The sequence below is a fragment of the Caenorhabditis elegans genome, chromosome X (genome assembly GCF_000002985.6).
Source record: "Caenorhabditis elegans chromosome X".
NCBI lineage: Eukaryota > Metazoa > Nematoda > Chromadorea > Rhabditida > Rhabditidae > Caenorhabditis > Caenorhabditis elegans.
The window spans coordinates 17,517,300-17,539,869 of NC_003284.9; the positions used below are offsets into that span (position 1 = coordinate 17,517,300).

The window sequence follows — 22,570 nt, forward strand, 5'->3', positions numbered from 1 at the left end:
CAAAAGAGTTTGGAAAATGCGAGGGGGTCTTTCTTTGAGTTTAACTTTTTTGTAGCAGTATTTTTTTTTGAAAGGAGGAGTAGTGGTTACATTAATTCAAATTAACAAAAAAAACAAAGTGAACATTCCAAGAATGTCAGTTAACATTATTGGAAATTGCCACATTTTTTTGGATTTTTGAGCTTTTTAGAAGTGTAGAAAATTCTGGTATTTTAGAATTCCTAAAATGTTCAAATACAACTACGTCAAGCATGATTTTTAAAGTTTGTTAAATTCTTATTAACTTTCAAAAAATGGCGAAAACTGACGTTTTTCAATTTTAAAATGATAAGGACTATCTAGAAATTTTAGAGAATATGTAGCAAATAAAAAAATGGTTTGATATTAGTTTACTAATTTAAAATTGTACTTTAATTGCAGCCGATTCATTAAATTTATAAAACTTACCACAATTTCAAAAAATTCAGCCTATGGCTCTCTCCTAAACTTACTCTACTCTCCTACTCTCCTAAACTTACTCTTAAAAATATGTCAAATAATAATCTAGTGAAACATGAAAAAATCAATAACAGAATTATTTTTATCAACAACCCTCCGCCCTGCCTCTGATCATATCGAAAACACGCTCTTGTTTCTATTTTTGTGCCACCCCCTTTTTCCTCTCTTGCCTGATCAATTTTGTGACGTTGACTCTACCATTATTCATAATTTTTGACAAGTTTCTCAAATTTAGTCTCTTCCCTTTCATCAGCTGACAGATATTTTTATGACAAATAACACACACAACTTTACGACGATGGTCTGATCTACGTGTTTCGAAATCAAAAGAGTATGGACTGATTGATCGCACAGTTGAAAGTCTACACTGTCTGGTATAAAAGTTCAAGAAAATATTATGGTAAATGTGACTCATGGTTTCTTTTTTTTCTCGAATATCTATTTCTAAAGCTTTTTTTAAACTATAATTTTCAAAACCTTCAACTTATTGGTCATTCCAAAAAGAACTTTTGCTCCATCTTCTTGCTCTTTTGCTCATCTCTCGATCTTTGTAACACACATACACACATATGCACCTCGTTCTCGAAACTCGACTACTCAAACACCGTCGTGTACATATCCGATATCTTCTCGTTTTTTTTTTTCAGAAAGTATCCTCCGCACATACTTCTCATACATAGCACACAACGTCAACCGAATTCCGAATTAACGAGCCTCCGCCGCTCGCCGAATGTGAGTTTTTTTTTGTAGGCATGCTCTTTTTTTTTCATTCACATCAAGTTTTGATGGATTGGATTAGATTTGGGGTTTTGCCTTTTGCGCTTTTAGTCGTTGGTTGGTGCCTTGCTCTTAACTATAATTGATATATATATTCTGAGTGATCGTATAATCCTTGAGAGTATTAGCTTACTTCTTCAAAATCCAAAAAACTTCTGCCAACACCACGGATTTTGGTGGTATGAAAAAGGTGTCAGATTAGGAAGAACGTTGGCTGTTTTTTCTTGCGGAAAAAGAAAACCTTGACAAAACAACAGAAAAAAGGATTGGACTCTATTTCCAGAGGAAGTAGATAAGGATGGGAATTAACGGAACATTAAAAATCTAAAAAAAACTTCGTTCAACATTCCTGACTATTGTCCTATTTTGACTACGATTTTTGAAACTAAAAATAACCTAGGTCACTGAGCCAGTTGAAACTTAGATTCAAAATTGCCACAACTAAAAGTTCCTTGCATTTTTTTGCTCAACCTCTATCTTGGCGTTTTTTTAATTTTCTAGATAAAATGATATCCTTTTCAGCGACTTTTTGAGATTTTTTTTTAATTTTCAGTGTTCAAAATCATGATGGTTCTGTTAATTTAACTTTTTAAAGTATAGATCTTATTTTCAGACTATTTAAGATCTCGAAACTATATAGGTTCTGCTCTTTTTCAATTTTTGGCTGATTAACTGGATTAGAAACATTTAAAGGTCTCTATCGTCTCCACAAGAAAAAAACATGTTTTCTGTTTCTCCGGAAATGACCTTGGAATTCAAAGACTCTAGTTAATTCGATCTCTGATCAGATATCAGAAAGCATAATTCAAGTTACAAGCCTCCCCTGACTTTGCACAACAATTCGATTGGAAGCATCTTGATCCATCAACCTGTTCAATATTTTTTTTTCTTGTTTCAAATTGAGCAATTCCAAATGGAATGAAATTTTGGAAGATGGAGCAGATAGGCTTATGGTTGAGTTGAAAAGGAAATGGAAAAATTCGTCTCCTTTCCCTTTGCAGTCCTCTCATTTTTTGAGCTTCTCCTTCGTTGGTCCCTCGTGTTTTTTTTCGTCGTTTCTTTTTTCTTCTTCTTTTTTCCCATTGCATTTTTCTTCCCTTCACGGCCCCCTTTCTCTCGTGGGGGCCCTGGCGTTGTCGCCCACAAGCTCCGCCCAGTTCACCACTCTTCTTCTTTCTTTGCTCTCTCCAGCTCGCCGAGCTTCTTCTCCCAGTTTTCTTCGCTCACTGCTCCTTTCATTTTTTTTCTTTGATCGTGCTCACCCTTCGTTGTCGTAGTCTACTTGAGACGACGTGGCGGTGGTGTGCTCACTAAGGAAACTAAATATTCTCGCGCAACACCAACGACTGGCGACCGAAGACGACGTGTGCTTTGCTCCGTCGTCTTCCCCCTACAGTTCTTCGGGACACCGCGGCGAACCACCAATGCACGTGTTTTATAGTATGAACGGTACACTGGCCGATCAACTGCAAAGCCATCTGGCCAACTACGGGCAGCCAATGGTCAACTCGCAACGCAACGAGGATCCGTCAATGTATATGAATGGATCAGCCGCCTCCGTTTCCCACACCAACGGCTCATCCTCGATGGGCAATGATCAAAAATTTCCGTCTTATAAGCGAATGGCTCAACGTAAGTTTTATCCGTTTTATTACTCGGAAAGTTGGAAAATTTAGTAAATTATCATGCTCTTTCCCAGTGGTTTCTTTCTTCAAAATAATTTTGTTTTGATGCTGAATAGGTTTTATGAATTTACAAAATTGAAAATATGAAATGAGAAAAACAAAGCATTTAGGTGAACTAGCGTACATTGACAACATTTTTTTGCTATTCGGCAGCTCAGTTTTTCAAAATATTTTTTTGTGAAGATCATATTGGTTGGATGTACTTGTGTATTCCCGCATTTTAAATACTATGTGATTTCTCAGTTGAATTGTAAATTCAATTTTAAAACAAATCTATTTGAAATAAACTGAGGAGACAGTGTTGTCAGTTTAGTGTGAACTGAAATTTTTTAAATTTGCAAGAAAACACAACATTGTTGAATTGGTTTTTCCATAAAATTTATAGTTTTTGCAAAATTTCTAATAACACTTTTTAAATGTACTTTATAAAAATTTTTAAATTTCCAATAATCCTCTAAAAATTCCCGAACCTTGAAGCTTTACGATTTCTCCACCTAGACAGTTCAAAAAGTTTCTTTAAACACGCTTAACCCCCCAACAATATTAAATTTCACTTTTTTTAGGAAGGAAAGTGCCCGAAGGAGAGCTGTGCGCAGTTTGCTCGGACCTTGCCACTGGATATCACTACGGAGTGGCTAGCTGCAATGGATGGTACGTGGCTGTTTTTTTGTTGTTGCCAGAAAAGATAAAATGACGTTGGACTTTTACACTCGACCCCCACCAAATGAGACTAGGAAGCTGGAGCTCACTGAGCTCTCTGGGGACAATCGTGTTCTTTGCTTCACTCCGCTATCCGTTTCCTCCCCTCTCCGCTGCCTGAAGCGAGACGGGTAAAACTGAGTGAAATGTGATAATGCTTAGGAGGGGCCCTTTAAAACTTGGCCTTTTTGTGTCTTGTTGGTCTTTAGGTTTTGCCTTCTTCCAAAATTTCTAGTCCTCACTCAGTGACCAACAAGCAAACAATGAACTCAATAGACTATGTGAATATGGAGGGGCTCCTTTTTTGGTTTGGTTCTCTGGTTTGCTTGCTCTTGTCAAAACCACACATGCCAAGTTCACCTTGTCTTCAATTTTTTCTCTTTTCTTTTTTTCATCTCGGCCAATAGTAAAAGTAGAAGACCCTTTGAATAAGGGGAGAAAAGCGAAAAAAGCGATCAAGTAGAAAATCGCGTCACGCTTTCGAGAGCACATAGAGCAATAGTGGCAGCAGTAGCTGCACGAGGCAATTTAGAAAGATGGGGAAAAATCCACGAAACATTTTTTTCCTCCCCAATTCTTTCGCTCTGAGGAAATTAATGATGGTCTATGTTCTCTTCCAACATAAGGGTACCAAGATTTTCTCACTCATTTTGATAATTTGATTGGATTTTAGAGAGAGAGATTACATTAGAGACATTAGAATAATTGAGTAATTCAATATTTCAAGACCAAAGAACTAGATGGTGTTCCCCAGAACAATGTTACTGTTGAAATTTTGGTTGCGATTTTCTTTAAAAAAAATTGTCAATTACTATTTCAAAACTCAAAAAACATAGGGTACTTAACTAGTAGCCGTATTTCATGTTAAAAATAGTTTAAGTTTTTTAGTTTTAAGCCAAAAATGGTGATTTGTAAGTCTAATCTTTGTTCAAATGTTTAGCCTTTAAAAAGTATACTTTTGCAAAATGAAAATTTAAAAACTTTTCGAAAAAGCTGGCTAAAATAATTTTAATCGGTACACAATTTTTTTTTGTGACATCGGTTTGAGGAAGGTAATAACTTTTTTCGAAAGCTAATAAAATGTATTTCAAATAAATATAAAAAATCGAATAAACTTTAAGGTTTGATTAAAATGAAACCTCAGGAAACACTTTTGAACATTTGAAAGCAAGTTTATCATAAGTTTCCGCTGAATATATTTTTCACAAAATTTTGTGACAGTTTTCAAATCATCTCCTCACTTCAAACCTAAAAATCTGTTTTCAGCAAAACCTTCTTCCGACGAACAATAGTCAGTGAGCAAACCTTCATTTGCCAATATAATGGAAATTGTGATGTTAATAAAAGTGAGTTTTACTCTAGATTTTCTCGGAAATCGCAAATTGTCCGGTGGTGTCTGATCATGTACTTTTGCTTATTTTGAAAGCATTTTTCAACTAAAAAAAAACTACTTGCAGACATTCGATGTGCATGCCGTCACTGCCGCTTCAACAAATGCCTATTGGTGGGGATGGACGCAAAAGGTAAGTGAAGAGCTCCTGAATATACAATAACCCGTTTGATGACATCCTACGGAGCAGCCAGGGGATTGCAAATTAAAGATACCGACACCAAAACAAGAAGCGTGATAATTAGAGCTTTGACCTCTGGGGTTATTTTTCCGGCGGGAAAATCACACCAAAACACGTGAAGTTGATCTCTGGTGTGGCTCTGTGGTTTGAGTTAAGCCGCGGATTCACGAATTCACGAATTTATAGACACTTTATTGGAACTTTTGCTTATTTTCTCTTCTCAAATGAAAAACACCCTTTTGAAAGGCTTCAATTTGAGTGATCAGTCGGTTTTGCTAGCTGAAAATCGAGATTTGAAAATCTGAAATCATTTGTTAAAAATACTGGGAAAATATATGAAAATTATGATTTCATTAAGTGAGAAAAAAAACAAGATAATTTGTTTTGACATTGAGAGCATAACAATCTAGCTATTTCCGTCAAGACTGAAAAGGAACTAAGTGAAAAATTTATAAAATGACGTAAAAGTTTGTTGCGAAAAATTCTACAACATATAAATTTGCTTAAAAAACGCTGACGTAAACTGACAACAAACTATGCTCAATTTTTATTCAGAAGCAGGACTTTTTGCATCGAAATTCGTGATAAAAAATGAAAGATGAAAATTTTCTATACTGAAAAATTAACAGGAAAAAAATTTGTTGCCAATTAGTTATTTATTGGGAGTTTAATAGAATGGAACTTTAGTGAAACAACGCAAATATTGATTTAAAACCACATCACATTTCAGTTTATTCATATATTATAAATGCCAAAATAACTTGACAGCAATTTTTGCTCTATTACCGAGTAAATTTTGAGAAATAAGCGGAAGGAGTTGTCAGTTTACACTTAATTTTTTGGCGCTGTAAAATGTTTGGAGAAAAATTGTCTATATTTTATTGAAAACACTAGGAACCAGTGGTCCCCCGCCCATCCTTAGAACTGTCGGCAAATGAAGTTTAGCCTTACAAATTCCAGCAATCCAGAATGATCGAGATCGGATTGGGCCAACGAAGAAAATCAAGATGAGCAGCGGATCTGACGACGAGCAAGCCACCACTCCACACCGTCTTCAGGACCAGGTCAGTGGGCGAAACACATTTACCCCAATTTGGATGCATCTTGAATTTCAACAATTTTAACATGTTTCAATGGTTTCTGATCATTGTAACCTAATATGGGGCTTCCTGGCGGAAGGCTGAGGAAAATGAATCTGAGCACGCTCGAAAAAAGAGAAAGGGTCCAAACAAACTCGAGACATAGCAAATAGAAATTGCTGCTAGGTTTTTTCTTGCTTAAATTTTTTTTTCAGGAAATCATCGACCAGCTCACACAAGTTGAAGGGCTGTGCCAGGAGTTGCGACGCTGCATAATTCCTGAAGTGACCGGAGTGACACATGCACTGACGTCCCCTTGCCTACTTTTTGAGACCACTGACCTTAAAGTAGACGTGAGTCTGGTGATCAACTAGTCTCACGTTCCCAGTCACCCATTCATTTTAACTTCAGACCAATACGATTTTCAAAGAGCTCTTCCCGGCGTCGATGAACGACATTCGTATGTGGAACATTCGCGAGATGCGCATCTGCATCGAGTGGGCAAAGACGTTCGATGTTTACCAGAGGCTCAACCTTTTTGATCAGGTGGGTACAAGAAACTTTGGCTGTTGGGGGATTGAAGTTTTCATTCTGCCCAAAAATTATGCTGTCGGAAAGCTAGGCAAATCTGAAGTTGTTTTTTCCCAGAAAATTCTAGAACAACTGCAATTTTGAGTTTTAAATTATTAAATATCAGCGCTGGAGTTTCATTAGCTTCCTAAAGTGGTTATTCAGAAAAAAACTGTAATTTGAAAGTTTCACTTTGAATATCCCTGAAAAAAAGCGTCTGAAAATTTAAAATTGAAAGCTTCCTGGAAAACCCCCAAAGGGAAGAATTTTAGTTTTGCAGTGACACTCGTTTTCAGTTTTGTTTTAAAGAAATCCGTAAATTTAAATTTTGAATATTGCTGAAATCATGCTTGTTCGTTTTTCGTTTTGAAAGTTCATTTTTTAATTGAAATCAGATCAAACCAATTTAGAATTGGTTGTCCGCTTATTCAATATCAAAACCAAAACTGCTCAATTTTGAGAGATTTTTTGAGACAAGCCGTGTGCTATAAAAGTACAGGGTGGGGAATAAATATAGCGCCGCAATTTTGCACGACCTCTGACGCCTGTGGAACCATTTTCGTAGCGCGCATTTTGATTTTTTTTATTCATTATTTTGTTTTTAACTATTTCTGAAAGGTTCAGCCATTTATATAAACTTTGCAGGTAATGGTGGCTGATTCTCCATTCCAATCTTCAATTGTGGAATATTCGAAAAGCGGAGTGACTTTTCCGAAGATCGTAAGAAGCTCTGTATCGGAAATCTGTGGTTAATCGAACTTTGATCCGGTTCAGAGAGTTTCGGACTTTGATGGACAAAAAACGAATTGGTCATCCGGTGTTTGTGACGACTCCTTCACTCGTCAAAGCCGTCCGAGAGCAAATATGGAGAGATCCGGAAAGAAGCATGAGAAAGATATCAACGGAGCTTGGGATGAGCCCGAAATCAATGAGAATTATTGTCAGAAACGTGCTTCGTATGATACTTCATCAATTTCAAAAGAGTGCCTTTATTACAGACCGTAACAAGGAGTTACGTTTGAAGAAAGCAAAAATTATCTTGAGTGGCACGCTTTTAAAGACACTATTTAAAAATGAAAAATATTCATTGTAGAGGCCAAAAAGAACGGTCAGAACGGACGGATTTTAGCCCTCGAGTATGAAATTGCTTAAAAGAAAAAAAATCCTTAATAAAATTTCTCACTCTGCCGCAGTGATGGATTCGGCGGAATCTGCTCCGATGGTAAGACATCACTGGGTTTTGACGATGTAGAAGCCAAAATCAACAAGGAATACTACATTCAGAAGATTTTTGTGCCGGAAGTGTTGCCTTGGTCCAAATCCCACTTCACCAACCGTGATTGGACGTCACAGCATGACGATGCGCCTACCCAGCAAATACGACTCAGCAGTGATTTAAGACGAATTTCCCGGCTTTCATCACGAAAGATCAACGGCCTGCTTCCAGCCGAGATAGATTCCGATGGATTTCGCTGTGTAGGGATATTTGACCCAACAGGTTTGCACAAAAAATTATCAAAATTTGGGAGCCCTGAAGATAGCCTTGGCAGCTGCATGGGACAATCTAGACGTCAACTGCCTCCGTGCCGTCGTCAACTCACATGGGACTTCGGCCGTTATCAAATCAAAAGGAGAGATATTTCAAAACTGTTAATGCTATGTTTTTGTAATTGCTTAATAAACATTATGTTAGATTTTTACGAAAAAATCTTTAGATTTGAAGCTTTTACACCGTCCTGAATGCGGCGCTATATTTATTCCCCACCCTGTACAGACACATTTCCACCTGATAGCTGACAGTGGATTTTCAGCGGGTTTTCCCCTGAAACACTAAACATCACACGGTCAAGAACGATTTTTTCTAGCCCCAATACCGATAATGAAACAGAGCGCGCGCACCAAAAAAAAACTAAAATAATAAAAGTTAGATGGCCAATGACCATCCGCTTTGCATGTCCATGTGATGCAAATTTTAATGAAGAAAGTAGCTTTTCGAGCAAGTTCTTACACAATCTGAAATCTTAAGATCTACATGTAAACAACAATTATAACTCAGAATATAAAACTTTGAGTTTTGGTTGTGAAGGGGTTTTCTTGTTAAGGGAAACGAAATGTATTATTTTCAGTTTGCCCTCGTCCGAAACTTTGCCTTCGCATTTAATCTGCTCAACAGAGTGTTCTACTCGCCGGACCATGGACCAGATAAGATTGTCTTCCAAAATGGAGCCTTCATCATGAGACAGCCACAACAACAGGTACACAACAACTTATTTAAACTAGAATTATTTTCTGTGTGTTTCTAGGTCCAACTCTCGGGATGCCGGCCTATCTACACTCGACAAATGGACGAGATTATGATTCCATTCCGCAAATTGCAGTTGAGCGTGGCCGAGTTTGCCACCTTCAAAGCCGCTTTGTTTTTTAATCCAGGTACGGTAATGTGCTACCTGGGGATACCAAACATACTGAAGAACAAGTAATCGTACCCAGAAATCTGGCGAGGGGCGTAGAGATGATTGTTTGGTGAACCTAAACCGTTTTCGATTTGTTCAAAATTTCTGGTTAAACAAACGTTTGCCGAGAAATCGTTCCAAGTTTGAAAAAAAAACGATTGCTTGTTTGAATAGAAAGACAAAAATTGTTTTCACTTGTTTTTGACAACTAAGGTAAAAATCGGACACTTTAATTTGAAAGTTTGGCTATAAATGTTTTCAAAAATAATTTTCACAAAATTCCCTGAATTGAACACGCTCAAACTATTCTATTAAATTTTTTCAGACGCTTTGGATTTGTCTCCACAGGCGAAACAGGAAGTTTTCGAGGAGAGAAACAAATATTTGGGTGGACTTTTTACCTGTATCACACAGAAAATTGGAATCCCGACTGGAGTTCAGAAATATGGAAGTCTTTTAATGATGACCGCTAGTATACAGGTAAACTTGACATTTTTCAAACTTGATTTTACAGTTTTTAACAATTTCAGAATATTCTGGCGCAAAATGAGGAAAATATGCAAGTGATGGAATTGTTCAAAAACTGGGAAGTGGATCCATTTGTCAAGGAACTTTGTATGAAGAGAGCATAAACGCGAAATTTGTTTATTATAAATATATTGAAGTTTTTTATGTTTAACTTTTAAGACATTAGTTGCCTTCAGATCTCTCACCAAGTTTTGAGCAAAATTGTTTCTCCCTTATCATTATTTTATTATTATTTGACTTTTGACTTCGGCTGGGCCCAATACTTTTTTTCTGTGAAAAAAAAAACCAACTAGGACACGTCATAGATTCCCCCGTTCCACACTCACAAACAGTTCCCCGTCTTACAATCTTCTAGTTCTGCTGTATATATTTGTGATAAAATAATATAATGTTCAGTTTTGTCCTTATTTCTTTTCCCACCAGGTTTTTTGTGCCATCGCTGAAATTAGTTTGAGCACACTTTTTTATAAATTAGCTGAGGTTTATGCTTAGGTTTAGGCCGAGGCTTAGGCGTAGGCTTGGATCTAGGATCTTTTAGATCTCAGTTTTAGGCTCAGCTTTAGGCTTAGGCTTAACCTTCCCCATGCGCTCCTCAAAAAGCCTGTTAATGGCCGGTTGCCCTTACCTGAAAATTCACTAATTCCTCCCGTTTTCACAAGCCAGTTTTTAAACCCTTTCCCAAACCAACCAACAACCTCGCCCAGTTCTGATCCAACCTTCCCACCTCTTCCTCTTCCAAGCATTGTCATCGATTGCAATTTTTTCAAATTATTCATGTTTCAACAAAAAATGTTTCCTCTATAAAAACCCCTATTATTTACTGGTATCAATTCTTTTATTTTCTCCCTACCACGATTTTGGGCTGATTTATCTTTTTTTCCCAAATTTTTTAACCAGTAAAAAAATTGGTTTTGGTATTTTTGATTTCCGATTGCCCCTTACAAAATTCTTGATGTTCAAGTTTATTTTCCCCCACTTTTTTCTTTTGTCATTCATTTTTTTAAATTTTTTTTCTCCCTCAATAAATCTTCATTTCTTTTACACTTCACAGTTTTTTCAACACACATTCACAGTGACACCCATTATATGAAGAGCTCGAAAATGTGTAACAGAGAGCAAGTCCGCAGGAAAAATGGATACCGAATCTGAAACACATGTGTTGTGCTCTGTTGTGTGCAGAAGCCATCTCTCGGCGACGGCGGCGGCTCCAATCTCTGTCACCCACGCACTTGTCGGATCAGTTGAGAAAAATGCGATACGCGGTTTTTATATTTTTAATAGTGCTTATCGATTTGATATATTGTTGGAATAGCAAACGATCCTTTTTTATTCCAGACTTTTTGGGCAGTGGAGGTAATTTTTTCAAATACTAAAAAGTTTTCAGATGTAATTTTTTCGACGAAGAATCACATTAAATTAATTTTAAATCAAACAAAAATAATTTCAGCATAGGTCCTAAGTTGCGTGAACTTCGAAAAAAGTTAAAATTTGGGCAATTATTTTTTTTTTGAAATGTTTATAGGTTTTCACTATTTTGTTTGATGTTTAAATTTAAAAAAAAAGACCAAGCATGTTAGCATTTTTAGGGAAACTATTCAAAATTATTATATATTTGTATGGCCCCCCTATTAGTCTTGCCCTCCCTAGTGTTTTGGTGCAAACTCAACTCCCTTATTTTGAAATTTCAATAATTATTTTGCAAATTTTATAACGAATGTTCACAATCTTTCTGATAAGTTGGAATTATTGAATATTTTTGCTACAGTTGTAATTGGTTTTTTGGATTTAAACTATAATTTTGAGCTGTTGTATTAGCAGGAGAAATATAAACATGTGCAATTTTTAAGCCCTTACTGCTGAAACTTCATTTTTTATATAAAGAATAGTTTTTTACATAGCGTGATTCAAGAGAATTTAGAAGGTTGTTATAGAAGTTTCGTGTCCCATATGATTTTCTTACTGTGTTACATATTCGCATTTAAAACTCAAACCATAGCTAAATATTTTTCTTTTTCAACCAATCTAGATAATCCAATGCAAGATTTAATAAATCAGGAATATTATTTCCTCGCTTGCAAATTAATCTTTGAAAGTTCGAAAATCTAAAATTCATTGCAGATGGCACACCGAAATCAAAAACCGAGTCTGTTATTGAGGAACGAATGGAATATGGTCGGATGATCCTTCTCGTTTGTAACAAGACATGCGCAAAACATAGATCGGATGTGAGTTCTTATTCCTTTTCGCATCAAAGACCAACACTTTGAAAACTCATCAAAACTAGCGCCGACTCATCATTCAAAAACAATCAAGCGGCAGAGTTGTGGTAGCAGGGGTTGATTTAGGAAGTTAATTTTTAAAAGCAAATTTAACGACCAAGACTAGATTTAGGTTACAGCGTGAGTCAAAATTATGCTAACTTCTTGCGAGGAGTGTAGTAACCATAAAAATATAATTGAGACGATTTCTATTCTCTAGAAAACTTTTTAACATGATGGCACGTTGCCACGCGAATAGTGCTTTGACAGTGATTAAACTGTTTGAAAAAAAAATTTGTAATCGTCTTCAGGTATCTTCATATTAATCAAGCTTGTTAGAAGGAAGACAACTGTTATTGTCACTTTTGTGATTTTATGTTTAGTGTCATGCAAGTATATTTCTGGGCTTTTATGATTTTGAAGAAACGTGTTTCCTAAATTGATTGAGCAAGAAATTTTATTCAAAAAAATACATAAAATTCTCATTTTTTTGAAAGAGAAATACACAACTGTTTTGAACCTAACAAATTTATTTCGAATCTTGAAAAAATCCAGTTTTCTGGAAAAATGTTGATTCTACAAAGGTTTTGAAAAAAGTTATGCTATCTTAGTATAAAATCGCAAGTTGTTTTTTTTTCAAAATCAACTTTTTCAGTTTCCAATTTTTGTTCAGTTGCCCCTACAAGAGCACCGGTCTACTTGAATTTTATAAACAGTTTTTTCAGCGTGAAATTTTCAGATTCCACTGTGGCTGAAAGAATTCAATCAGAAGAAAGGATATCAAGAGCCCGAGACAATTACTTATTACTATCACACTTACCGACAAGCAGTTTCATTTATAGATACAAATGAAACTGACGTGTTTCCTAATTTAATTTACTTTATTGGTGTAAAGCGCGTAGTTTTCAATGGAGATGTTAATATAAGAGTGAGTTTTTTCGAACATTCATTACTAAATTTTTGCAGTATAACAAATTTAAAACTTAAAAGTTCCAGTTGTATTTAGATTTAACTTGAAATAATAACCAAAAACAATTATTATTTTGCTTTGCGTTAAAAATTTAATTTTAATTCTAACAGTAGTTTTTTTTAAATAAAAATTGCAATTTGTTGGAGACAGATAAAGCTACCAATAAACATTGTTCAGGAAGACGTAAATGATTGGATTGCATCACTGGACCAATTAATTTTACTGGAACCAAGAGTATATGAAGACTTGAATGTAATTCTCTCTGACACATCAAACTGCTCCAGCAAATATCTCCTACTAGCTGATAGGCCAAAGTGTCCTCAGCCATCTTGGTCAATAGTAGCCAGGTTTGTATGTTTGTCACATGAAGGTGGATTACAGCCAATGGCGAAATACTTCAAACTAATTCCCAAGATGCATAAATGACCAAATACCTAATAAAAATTTTCAAATAAATCTGAATCATTTTTATTTTGAGTAAGAAATGAGTAAAGCTTAGTTTCACTACTGTTTGACTCGAAATAGAAACATTTCAAAAATATTTGAACCGTTTTATTATTACATTTGGTCATGTTAGCACCTAGGAACTGTTGCCACCAAGAAAATAGGAAGCAGTTTTCAATAATTTCCCCACTGGCCGTAATCCACTTTTGAGGTTTACAGTTGATAAAGTATTATATCTAGTTATTTTTGATGAAACTATAAAAACTATCTTTGTGTCTTCAAGCAAAAATGTTTCGACCCTTTACTCCCCTTTAAAACTTAATGTCATCACACACCCGTTTCAAAAAATTAATCTTAACCAAGAATTACTGAGTATTGTGGCGAATAAAAATCATTATCGAAAAGTAAAAGTTAGCTGACCTGCAGATGACAACGTTTTTTTGCAGAATAGCCCAAGATCACGGGATCCAACCGGTCAAAATCGGCCATCCATTAGATGGATTGACGCATGTATTGCTATACAAACGGATGCCCTATCTCTCTGAAGCATCGTGTCATTTATCAGTTCTCTTGTACGAAAACAGTTATTCCGACTTTGGTGATGACATCAATCCATTAGTTGTGAGTGAACTGACCATACACCGCAAAATCAATAGCATTCCTTTTCCTGCAGGTATCCGACTGGATAACAACGTTACTTCCGCTTGAAGAAGGAAGTTGTCCCGCACTTTTTGAGACGTATTGGCATCCGATTGTAGATGAGCTCACCGAGTTGCAACAAATCTTCTACTCTGCAGAATTGGAAATTTCCGAGAGAAATAAGCGACCAGCTTTTGTATTAGTTGGTTTGACCGGTGGAATTGCAGTGATCATACTGGCGTTCAGTATATTCTGGGGGCTCAATGGATCCGGATTCAATAAAGACTGAAACCATAAAGACAGCTTGAAACTCTAGAATTATATCAAATATTTTCTCTAATGTAGTGCAAATAACTTGAAATTAGAAAAAATTCAAAATTTATCGTGCATGTACAGTAGAGAAAATATGAAAAAAAATTTATTGTGAGCTTGTGATAAGATCTCATGTATGTATTTAGATAGATTGGTTTACTTTTTGTTTCAAGTTTTCTGTATAAATGTTTTTTGAATATGCATTTGGAAGCTCTGAGGAAAGAGTTCCTGTAGATTCTCCAACTCTAAACGCGATAACTACATACACATAAACTGGAATCGCTTGTCTGTTGTAGGTGGAAAAAACTTCCTATCTAAAAATGAAACAATTGAAGTGCTACTTGTATATGTGCAGGCTAAATTAATCGAGGTCCGTTAAAAAATCTCGCCAAACTTAGTAAACGCTTAAAAAGTTCCCGACTTAAAACGATCATTTAGGAAAGTTTGTCAAAAGTTGTTATGAAAATGTAAGAACACTAAGGAGACGTGAGTGCGCCGCATTATTGAATATGCCTAAATATTTGCGAACAGGTGAAAACGTCTTCTGAAAATCTGCAAAATGTGGTAGCTTCACTTTATAATGTTGCGCGGCAACAACTTTATAAACTTCTGCAACCTAGAAATAGCATTTGCCACGCTTAAATGAATGCTCTATTTAATTTGCAAGAGTTTGAAAGAAATGCTGTTTCAAACCGTACTTGAATTTTCTATTGAGTTTGACTGTTTAAAAAAATACATTTGAAAAATTAATATAACCGACAAGAAGAAAATCCTGTAAAATAAGTAAATAAGTGAGATTAAATTACAGAAAACTGCTACAGTTTCCAAATTTCCAAATTTCCCGCTAGTACGAGAGCAAGCAAGGTCTTTGAAAAAAACCTCAGCAGCGCGTTTTTTAAAGTTATAATTACCAGTGACACATATTTTGTGCTCATATCTGTGATTTCATGCTTCTTCAACCAATTTCTTACGGAGAAGTTTCCGTCATACCACCCTGAATATATTAAAGACAATTTCAGCTGCAAGTTTTTTTTTTCATTTATGTGTAATCTCTCACAATTTACAAAGCTTGGAAATTCCAAGCAAATGAACGATGAATAGTTTTTTTTAGTTCAAAATTATTTTGCCGTTATTATATTTTGCTTACTTTTGAGACTATTTTTAAAAATTTAATTGAACTTTTTTCATTTTTGCGGGGGGAGAGAAACAAATAGTGAAGTCTTTCAAATGTACATCAAAAACAAGCAAAGTAAAATCTCAAATAAAGACACATAAAAAGCTCATAAATGAATAAGTTGGTATTCAAAATCGGACAAGAAATCAAGTTGTGGGCATTGCGACAGGAATGTTGGGTAATAGTAAATTCCCAGATATTAATAAAAGACACGGCAAAAATAATAATATGGAAAAAACACAATTTGTACAGAAAATGTTCATTTACACAGGTGACGTTCATCACGTTCAATTTCTCTTTCTACGACGCCGAGCTTCTTGCATCAAAACTGAAGGCGGTGTGCGGAAGCGGATCACTTCTTTTACGGCGTGGTCGTGAGCAGCAATCCAGACGTCCTCATCGAATTTGTAGATTGGGTAGTAGGAGAAGTGTTCGAAGAGCCGGCAGTAGATTTGAATTTCATATCGGTCGGATAGGTCAGCCTTTACGATGCCCTGCAAAGTTGATAATTTGGAGCTGATAGTGTTTTTTTTTTTTGCAAAAGCAGACAGAAAATGTTCTTTGCGGTTTGAGCTCAATGAGCTCTTTTATCAGTTCAATAGTTCAAAAGGAACAGTGAATATTTGGAACATTTGTGAAAAAAATTTCTAATGCGTGATTTCTGGCAAAAATCAGCACTAAAAATGATACAAAACTAAGAACTCACTGCAAATTTCTCTCTGGCCAAGTTTCCCAGTTCAAAGTCTTTTGGCAAACGGCTATAGTCTGGATCCATCGGTATATCAATTCCCTTTAAAATTTTTAGATTACGAAGTCAACACCATCAATTTCTAAATTACCATTGTTGAAGCTGATGGGGTTGGTTTAGGCGGAGACGGCTGCTCGACAACTACAACTTCTTTGAACTTTTTTGCGGGAACTTGCAATGGCAAGGCGGTTTTTCTCTTGATAGGTTTTTTCACTACCATCTGGAATTAAGGGTTTTATTTTTACAAAAAAAAGTTTAAAATATTACCTGATTAACAGCATTTTCCTGGTTGTTATTGCTAGATTTACGATTATTGAAATTTGCAATAGATGAATTTTCCATATTTTCCATTGAGTTCATCTGAAATTTGAAAATTTTTAAATCTTGATTACATCGGAAAGCATTAAAAAAAAAAAAAGAAAAGAAAAGAGAAAAGAAACAAAAATGATCTGAAAATGAGAATTCTTGCACGACGTGCTACTCGTCAGCTTATCAACTTCACAAAACGTGCAAACCACCATGTGCGGCTTGCAAATGTTCTTCTCTGCCGCATTTTATCTCTGAAATGGAAGAGGGTGGGGGAGAAGCCGAGAACTTGAAAGATAACAAGCGACCAACCAACAGACGGGGTGGTGGTAAACTTTGAGCAGTAGTGAGTGAGAGCAGACACAAAGCAAGTGGAAAATAGGCAAAAAATAGAAGCGGGCGAAAAAAAAAGAAATGCAATGGAGAAGGAAGAAAATGGCGAGGCTTCAAGGCGCCTGCAGCCGCAATGAGTAACAAAAGTTCACGCCCTTGCAAAAAGTGGAAGAGTGATCAGAAAACGTGGTCTCAGTACAACTAAAGAACATGACATTGCAAAGGAGAATCGAACTTTAAGAAAACAGCTGGAAAATGTTAGCTGCTCTTTATAGCGACAAGACGTTGGGGCTTTTGCAAACCAGGAACTTGGAAGTTCAGCTAAAATTTTAGCGCATAACCCTCAAAAAACAGCCTCCCACACAATGTTTAAATCAGAAACCTAAGCCTAAGTCGAAGGTTATACATATCTAGTTATAATCGCCAATATCTTAAACCTGAGCCTAAGCCAAAACATGAGCATATTATATATATAATATATATATATATATATATATATATATATATATATATATATATATATATATATATATATCCTAAGCATAAGCCTGAGCCAGCTTCCAGGTAAAAACTAAATCTTAGATAAAGTCTAACCAAAACACTAAACTGTATATCTACTACACTGTAATTATGATTTAATTGATCATTACCGATTGGCTAGCAGAAAACAGAAAACAAAACAAAATTGGTGCGAAAAAGCTGGTCACATGAGGAAGCATTTAATCTTTTTGCCGGTCTCTAGCAAAACGAAAAGATAGATGAATGAGATGAGATTATATATGTTTTCTTGTGTAAAATAAAGTGTGATCACAAAGTGTCTAGCGTGTTTCTATCAAAACAATCAGCCGAGCTTTGGGGTTCAACCTATTGGAAGTGAGTTGGAAAACAAAACAATAGACATGTTTGCAAGTTGTTTGCTCTAATGTTCCGCGTGGTGCCTTAGTAATTGATAACGTAACACGCCAATAATCAACTTTTGAGATGCTTTGGCTAGAAAACGGGGAATTTTTGTTTGTAAATTTGTCAAGGAATCTTAATCTGTGAAGTTGTCAATAGAAGTCAAGAAAAAATCGAATTGCACGAAAAAAGATAAATTCTAAATTTTCAATTTGCCTGAAAAGCTTAGTGAAACCGTTGAAGCAGCTGATTTTTTAAATATTTTTTTTCAGTTTCACAAGGTAAAATTGGTTTGCAAAAACGCTAGCTAACAATTTTTTCACAAAAAATTCTTCAAGAGCTAAGCAAACTGCATCAAAACAAGTTCTGCTAAACACCACGAATCTTTGAATCTTTTTGCTGATCAAAAGATTTGGAGCATCTTATGATGCATTTTGTTTGTTCCGCTACTAGTAGAGGATGGTCCATGGTGTGCTAAGCTATTGATGACCACGGTTAAATCCAGGGATGAATTGGTCAGGAGCTCAGCGATAAAAATTGTACCGAAGGTAAATCGAAGCACGTTGGATGGGAATTTTGAAGATATAAAAATCGAGAATTTTTAAATTTCTAGCAGAAGTTCATAAATTTTGGAATTATAACAGGACATTTTAAGCTATCTTTTAAAAACAATGTTAAGCCAAAAGCTTGAAAGTTTCCGGAATGCAAAACTGCAGACCACTTTAGTAATACGAAAATATCTGCAAGTTATTGCAAATGCAGACAGGGAAGGAAAATGCATTGATGCAAATGCAAAAAGTGGTGAAAATATGCAGCGAGCCGCGCCTTATCTTCTTGCTTTTTGCTCTCTCTCTCCCTCCTTCTCATATGTACAACTTTGTTATGATTTTTTTTTGCAGAAGCCATGTTTTTTAGTCATATGAACATAATTCTAGCGTATTAGTATTATGAAAAGGCTACAAAAACGCATGACAATTATGAGTAATCGGAGAAAAAAAAGAGCACTTGAAAAAACATACAAAAGAAAAGCACAAAAAAAAGAGAAAGAGCACGAGCTTTTTGCTCATCTACCCCTTCCAGACGACACATTCATATGTAATGCGGGTATGTTACAAGAGAATTGAGCGGAATGTGCTTTCTGCAGCCATGTCCTGAAATAGTGCAGACAGTGATGTAACGAATATGCTCTAGTTGACTTAGAGTTCAAGAAACTATCCAATGTGAAAAAAAAATATACACAGCACGGTAAATTATTAATAATAAGAAGAAGTTCCGAGAAATTAGTCAAACCTTGGTTTGTTGCATATCATTGCATATAGTTTGTAAAAATTGAAAGTGAAAAATCAGGAACAGTTAAAAAAGGATGCTCAACTTTTTTATGCTGCTTTTCATATAAACATGTTAGAATCTTAAATTGAATTGGTCAAACTCAAATGATGCTTAATATCTTTGAAATTACTTTGAAATTTAAAAGTTGAAAAAAGTAAACTTTTTGATCATAAACTAAGTTCGTTTTAATTTCAAATTTTCACACGTTTTTTTAATGAGCAATAACTTTTGCATCATTATTGAGCAAACAAAACATTTTTGATTGAAGTTTGAAATTTCTCAAGAAGAGTTTTTGACGTTGAATATAATAATTAAAAGTTTCATTGCATTTTTATGAAACGAAAACTTGCTTATCAAACTCATACAAGTAAAAAAGGCAAAAATGTTATTTCTTTGAAATGAAAGCTTGATCCAGGTGATTCGACCAACAGTGTTGGGGTTCAAACATACTTCAATGCTTTAGATTTTTCGAACTATTTCGCAAACTCAGCACCATTCTTTTACTCGAAATAACAAATTTTCATAGTTTTTTTAAAAAGTTTAACACCATATGCGAATTTATTCCTTTTATAATCAGACATTAGTGTAGTTTTTAAATGACAAATGGGTGTTTTCTACATTATAAAATAGTGCAGACAATGTAGTAACAAGTTTGCTCTAGTTTTTCGTAGTTCACAAAAACATGAAATTGTGAAAAAATTGAAATAGAAAGAAAAAAATTAGCATGTTGTTAAGCACGAATCGTTGAAATATGAATGTAAAAATTGATTTTGATATGGCTCAAATGTCAAGCTATGAGAAAAGGAGCAATACACACTACGCATTTTGTTACGCGTAGCAGGCTTTGAGAAATTATTCTATGGATATGAAGGCTGAAGTAAAAAAATTATTGGTGGCCAAATCAAGGATGGCGGTTTTTCTTGTTGAAAATCGAGCTTGGGAAAGCACACTTTCACTTTTTCCAAAAAAAAACTGTTCAAAATTGAGAAGTTTATGCTAGAGTGCAAAATCCCCCTACGATTCCCTTCTATGGCGGTCACACGCTCTCTACCTGTTCTACAAAGGACGCATTTTCTTTTCGCACCAAACAAAAAACTGTTCAAAAATTAGATCGCGTCAACTGATAGCACGTTTAGTCTCAAGAAGAGTTATCGGTGCAGAAAAAATGACTGGAAAAACGATGAAAGTTTTCAGTTTTATCAGCGAGAGAGCGAGGAAAAAGGAAGTGAGAAGAAAATGTAAACAATTGTACGTTGGCGTGCAAACCAAATGTATTGCCATGACATGGCGGCTGCAAAACGGGAAACAACAACTATGGGAAAATAGAATACAAAAGACTTACTGTGTTCCTAGACGTGTATTGAAAAGATTTAAAAGGAGGAGGAATAACTTTTAGAAACATATAATTTCAAAGACCACAAGTTTTTTAAACATTTTTATATGTAGAAAACAGTTTGGGAACGCACTCGAAAAATACTTTTATGACTGACTACAAAATGTTTAATACAGTGCGTCCAACTTCTATAGCACCCCCCTCCAATTCGGCCGTTTGGAGCTTTTCAAAATATTTTTCGGAAAAGTGTTAGTGCAGTTCGATAGCAAATGTTGAAAAACCTATGCTCCCCAATTTTTATCATGATATCTCAAAAATCACGGAAATTAGGTCAAAATATCTGAAAAATGGCCGTCCAACTTCTATAGCACCCCCTCTGATTCTTGACAAATTTCTGTAAATTCGGGGTTTTCTTCGTAGTTAATGAATTTATTTTGTAAATAACTTCACACCAAAATAATCAGGTGGTTTCATTTTCACATTTAAAAATAAATATAACACTTGAAAACACGTGGAATGCCTGGGATTGTCCTGGAACGTTCTTATTTGCTTCAGAGGCCATATCTCGGCTCTCAATGATTTTCGCAGCACCAAAATTGGTCAAAACCTTCAGCTCTGCGCCTCCGAACGCTCGTTTTCATGGTTAAATCGAACCTTTTAAAAACCACTGAAGTTGCTCCCTTTACCATTTGGTTCATATGAATAAATGCTTTCTACAACTAATTACATAGTAATGAATAGACGGAGAAGAACATTTTGACCAATTTTGGTGCTGCGAAAATCATTGAGAGCCGAGATATGGCCTCTGAAGCAAATAAGAACGTTCCAGGACAATCCCAGGCATTCCACGTGTTTTCAAGTGTTATATTTATTTTTTAAATGTAAAATTGAAACCACCTGATTATTTTGGTGTGAAGTTATTTACAAAATAAATTCATTAACTACGAAGAAAACCCCGAATTTACAGAAATTTGTCAAGAATCAGAGGGGGTGCTATAGAAGTTGGACGGCCATTTTTCAGATATTTTGACCTAATTTCCGTGATTTTTGAGATATCATGATAAAAATTGAGGAGCATAGGTTTTTCAACATTTGCTATCGAACTGCACTAACACTTTTCCGAAAAATATTTTGAAAAGCTCCAAACGGCCGAATTGGAGGGGGGTGCTATTGAAGTTGGACGCACTGTATAAAAATTCATAGGCAAAAGCAGGCAGTCGATATCTATGCGGTGATTTGTAAACTTTTAGTTTTTGATTGACTGCTGCGCAATAAAAGAGGGAAGAGACTATTTTTGTAAAAAATTTCCATGATAGTATAATATTCTTATTCTGCTAAGGAACACATGCTTTTAAATTGAATTTTTGATTTAAAATCAACTGAATAAATTTTAATACATTTTGTTGTTAGATTCACACTATACTTAATTTCAAAGACCACAGTTCTCCTCGAAATGGTTTCCTTTTTCAGTTTGATAGAACTAAGGAAACGCATCAAGTAGAAAAACGCATATTTTTGATAAAATTAAATTTAAAAAAACAAAGTAAGCTTGGATATTGGCGTAGCTGAACGGTAATTATTTCGAAAGCCATATAAAGCAGTAATGCATTTTACATAAGTTTCTTTATTTTTTTACACGAAGAATACAGTTTCAAAAAAAATCCGTGTTGTTAAAAAACCCCTATTTTTTCAACTTTTTTTTTGAAAACGGTTATACAAATCTATTCCGATCATAATAATTCTGGTGAATTATCCTCGAAAATGTTGTTGTCAAAAACTGCTTTGAGTTACTTATCGAAACGAAAATAACGTTGTTCAAAAAAATTTTAAAAACAAAACTGAACAACATTACCTTTCTGCAAAAAAAAGCAAAAACAATGCGGAACAAAATTTTGAAAACCAGGTGACGAAGTACATCATGGGGCAGGCATGTTTTGCGCACAAAATATAGTAAGATTATTTTTATT

The 22,570-nt window shown here is 35.1% G+C and overlaps 3 protein-coding genes and 3 non-coding genes across 8 annotated transcripts; 3 read left to right on the top strand and 3 right to left on the bottom strand.

Moving 5' to 3' along the window:
- Positions 1-2,435: 2,435 nt before the first annotated feature.
- On the top strand, positions 2,436-10,898 carry nhr-1 (the record flags this gene model as incomplete). Of its 3 annotated transcripts, none has more annotated exons than NM_001029682.6 (11): positions 2,436-2,907; positions 3,524-3,611; positions 4,926-5,005; positions 5,117-5,182; positions 6,176-6,294; positions 6,525-6,671; positions 6,721-6,855; positions 9,006-9,134; positions 9,183-9,309; positions 9,658-9,812; positions 9,863-10,898. In NM_001029682.6, 11 exons carry the CDS (start codon positions 2,718-2,720, stop codon positions 9,962-9,964), a joined length of 1,338 nt encoding a protein of 445 aa, NP_001024853.1. The 3 variants fall into 3 exon arrangements, with proteins under 3 accessions (NP_001024853.1, NP_001024855.1, NP_001367802.1); NM_001029684.7 differs by having other exon boundaries at positions 6,191-6,294; NM_001381184.1 differs by lacking the exons at positions 9,006-9,134; positions 9,183-9,309; positions 9,658-9,812; positions 9,863-10,898 and having other exon boundaries at positions 2,718-2,907; positions 6,191-6,294; positions 6,721-6,984.
- Positions 3,684-3,892, bottom strand: R09G11.3. Its single transcript, NR_072962.1, has one exon. It is a non-coding gene; the product is annotated as an Unclassified non-coding RNA R09G11.3 (non-coding RNA).
- Positions 10,899-11,044: 146 nt separating the features above from the next.
- On the top strand, positions 11,045-14,686 carry sup-10 (Putative potassium channel regulatory protein sup-10). The gene is made up of 6 exons (NM_078434.7): positions 11,045-11,213; positions 11,979-12,085; positions 12,858-13,046; positions 13,266-13,435; positions 13,979-14,153; positions 14,206-14,686. Exons 1-6 carry the CDS (start codon positions 11,111-11,113, stop codon positions 14,458-14,460), a joined length of 999 nt encoding a protein of 332 aa, NP_510835.1. The 5' UTR covers positions 11,045-11,110; the 3' UTR covers positions 14,461-14,686.
- A 964-nt stretch (positions 14,687-15,650) lies between these two features.
- Positions 15,651-16,765, bottom strand: F31A3.3 (uncharacterized protein; the record flags this gene model as incomplete). The annotated part of the gene is made up of 4 exons (NM_078435.5): positions 15,651-16,151; positions 16,364-16,447; positions 16,497-16,625; positions 16,673-16,765. 4 exons carry the CDS (start codon positions 16,763-16,765, stop codon positions 15,945-15,947), a joined length of 513 nt encoding a protein of 170 aa, NP_510836.2. The 3' UTR covers positions 15,651-15,944.
- A 740-nt stretch (positions 16,766-17,505) lies between these two features.
- F31A3.6 lies at positions 17,506-17,582 on the bottom strand. The gene has a single exon (NR_072964.1). It is a non-coding gene; the product is annotated as an Unclassified non-coding RNA F31A3.6 (non-coding RNA).
- F31A3.7 lies at positions 17,506-17,582 on the top strand. Its single transcript, NR_072963.1, has one exon. It is a non-coding gene; the product is annotated as an Unclassified non-coding RNA F31A3.7 (non-coding RNA).
- Positions 17,583-22,570: the final 4,988 nt, after the last annotated feature.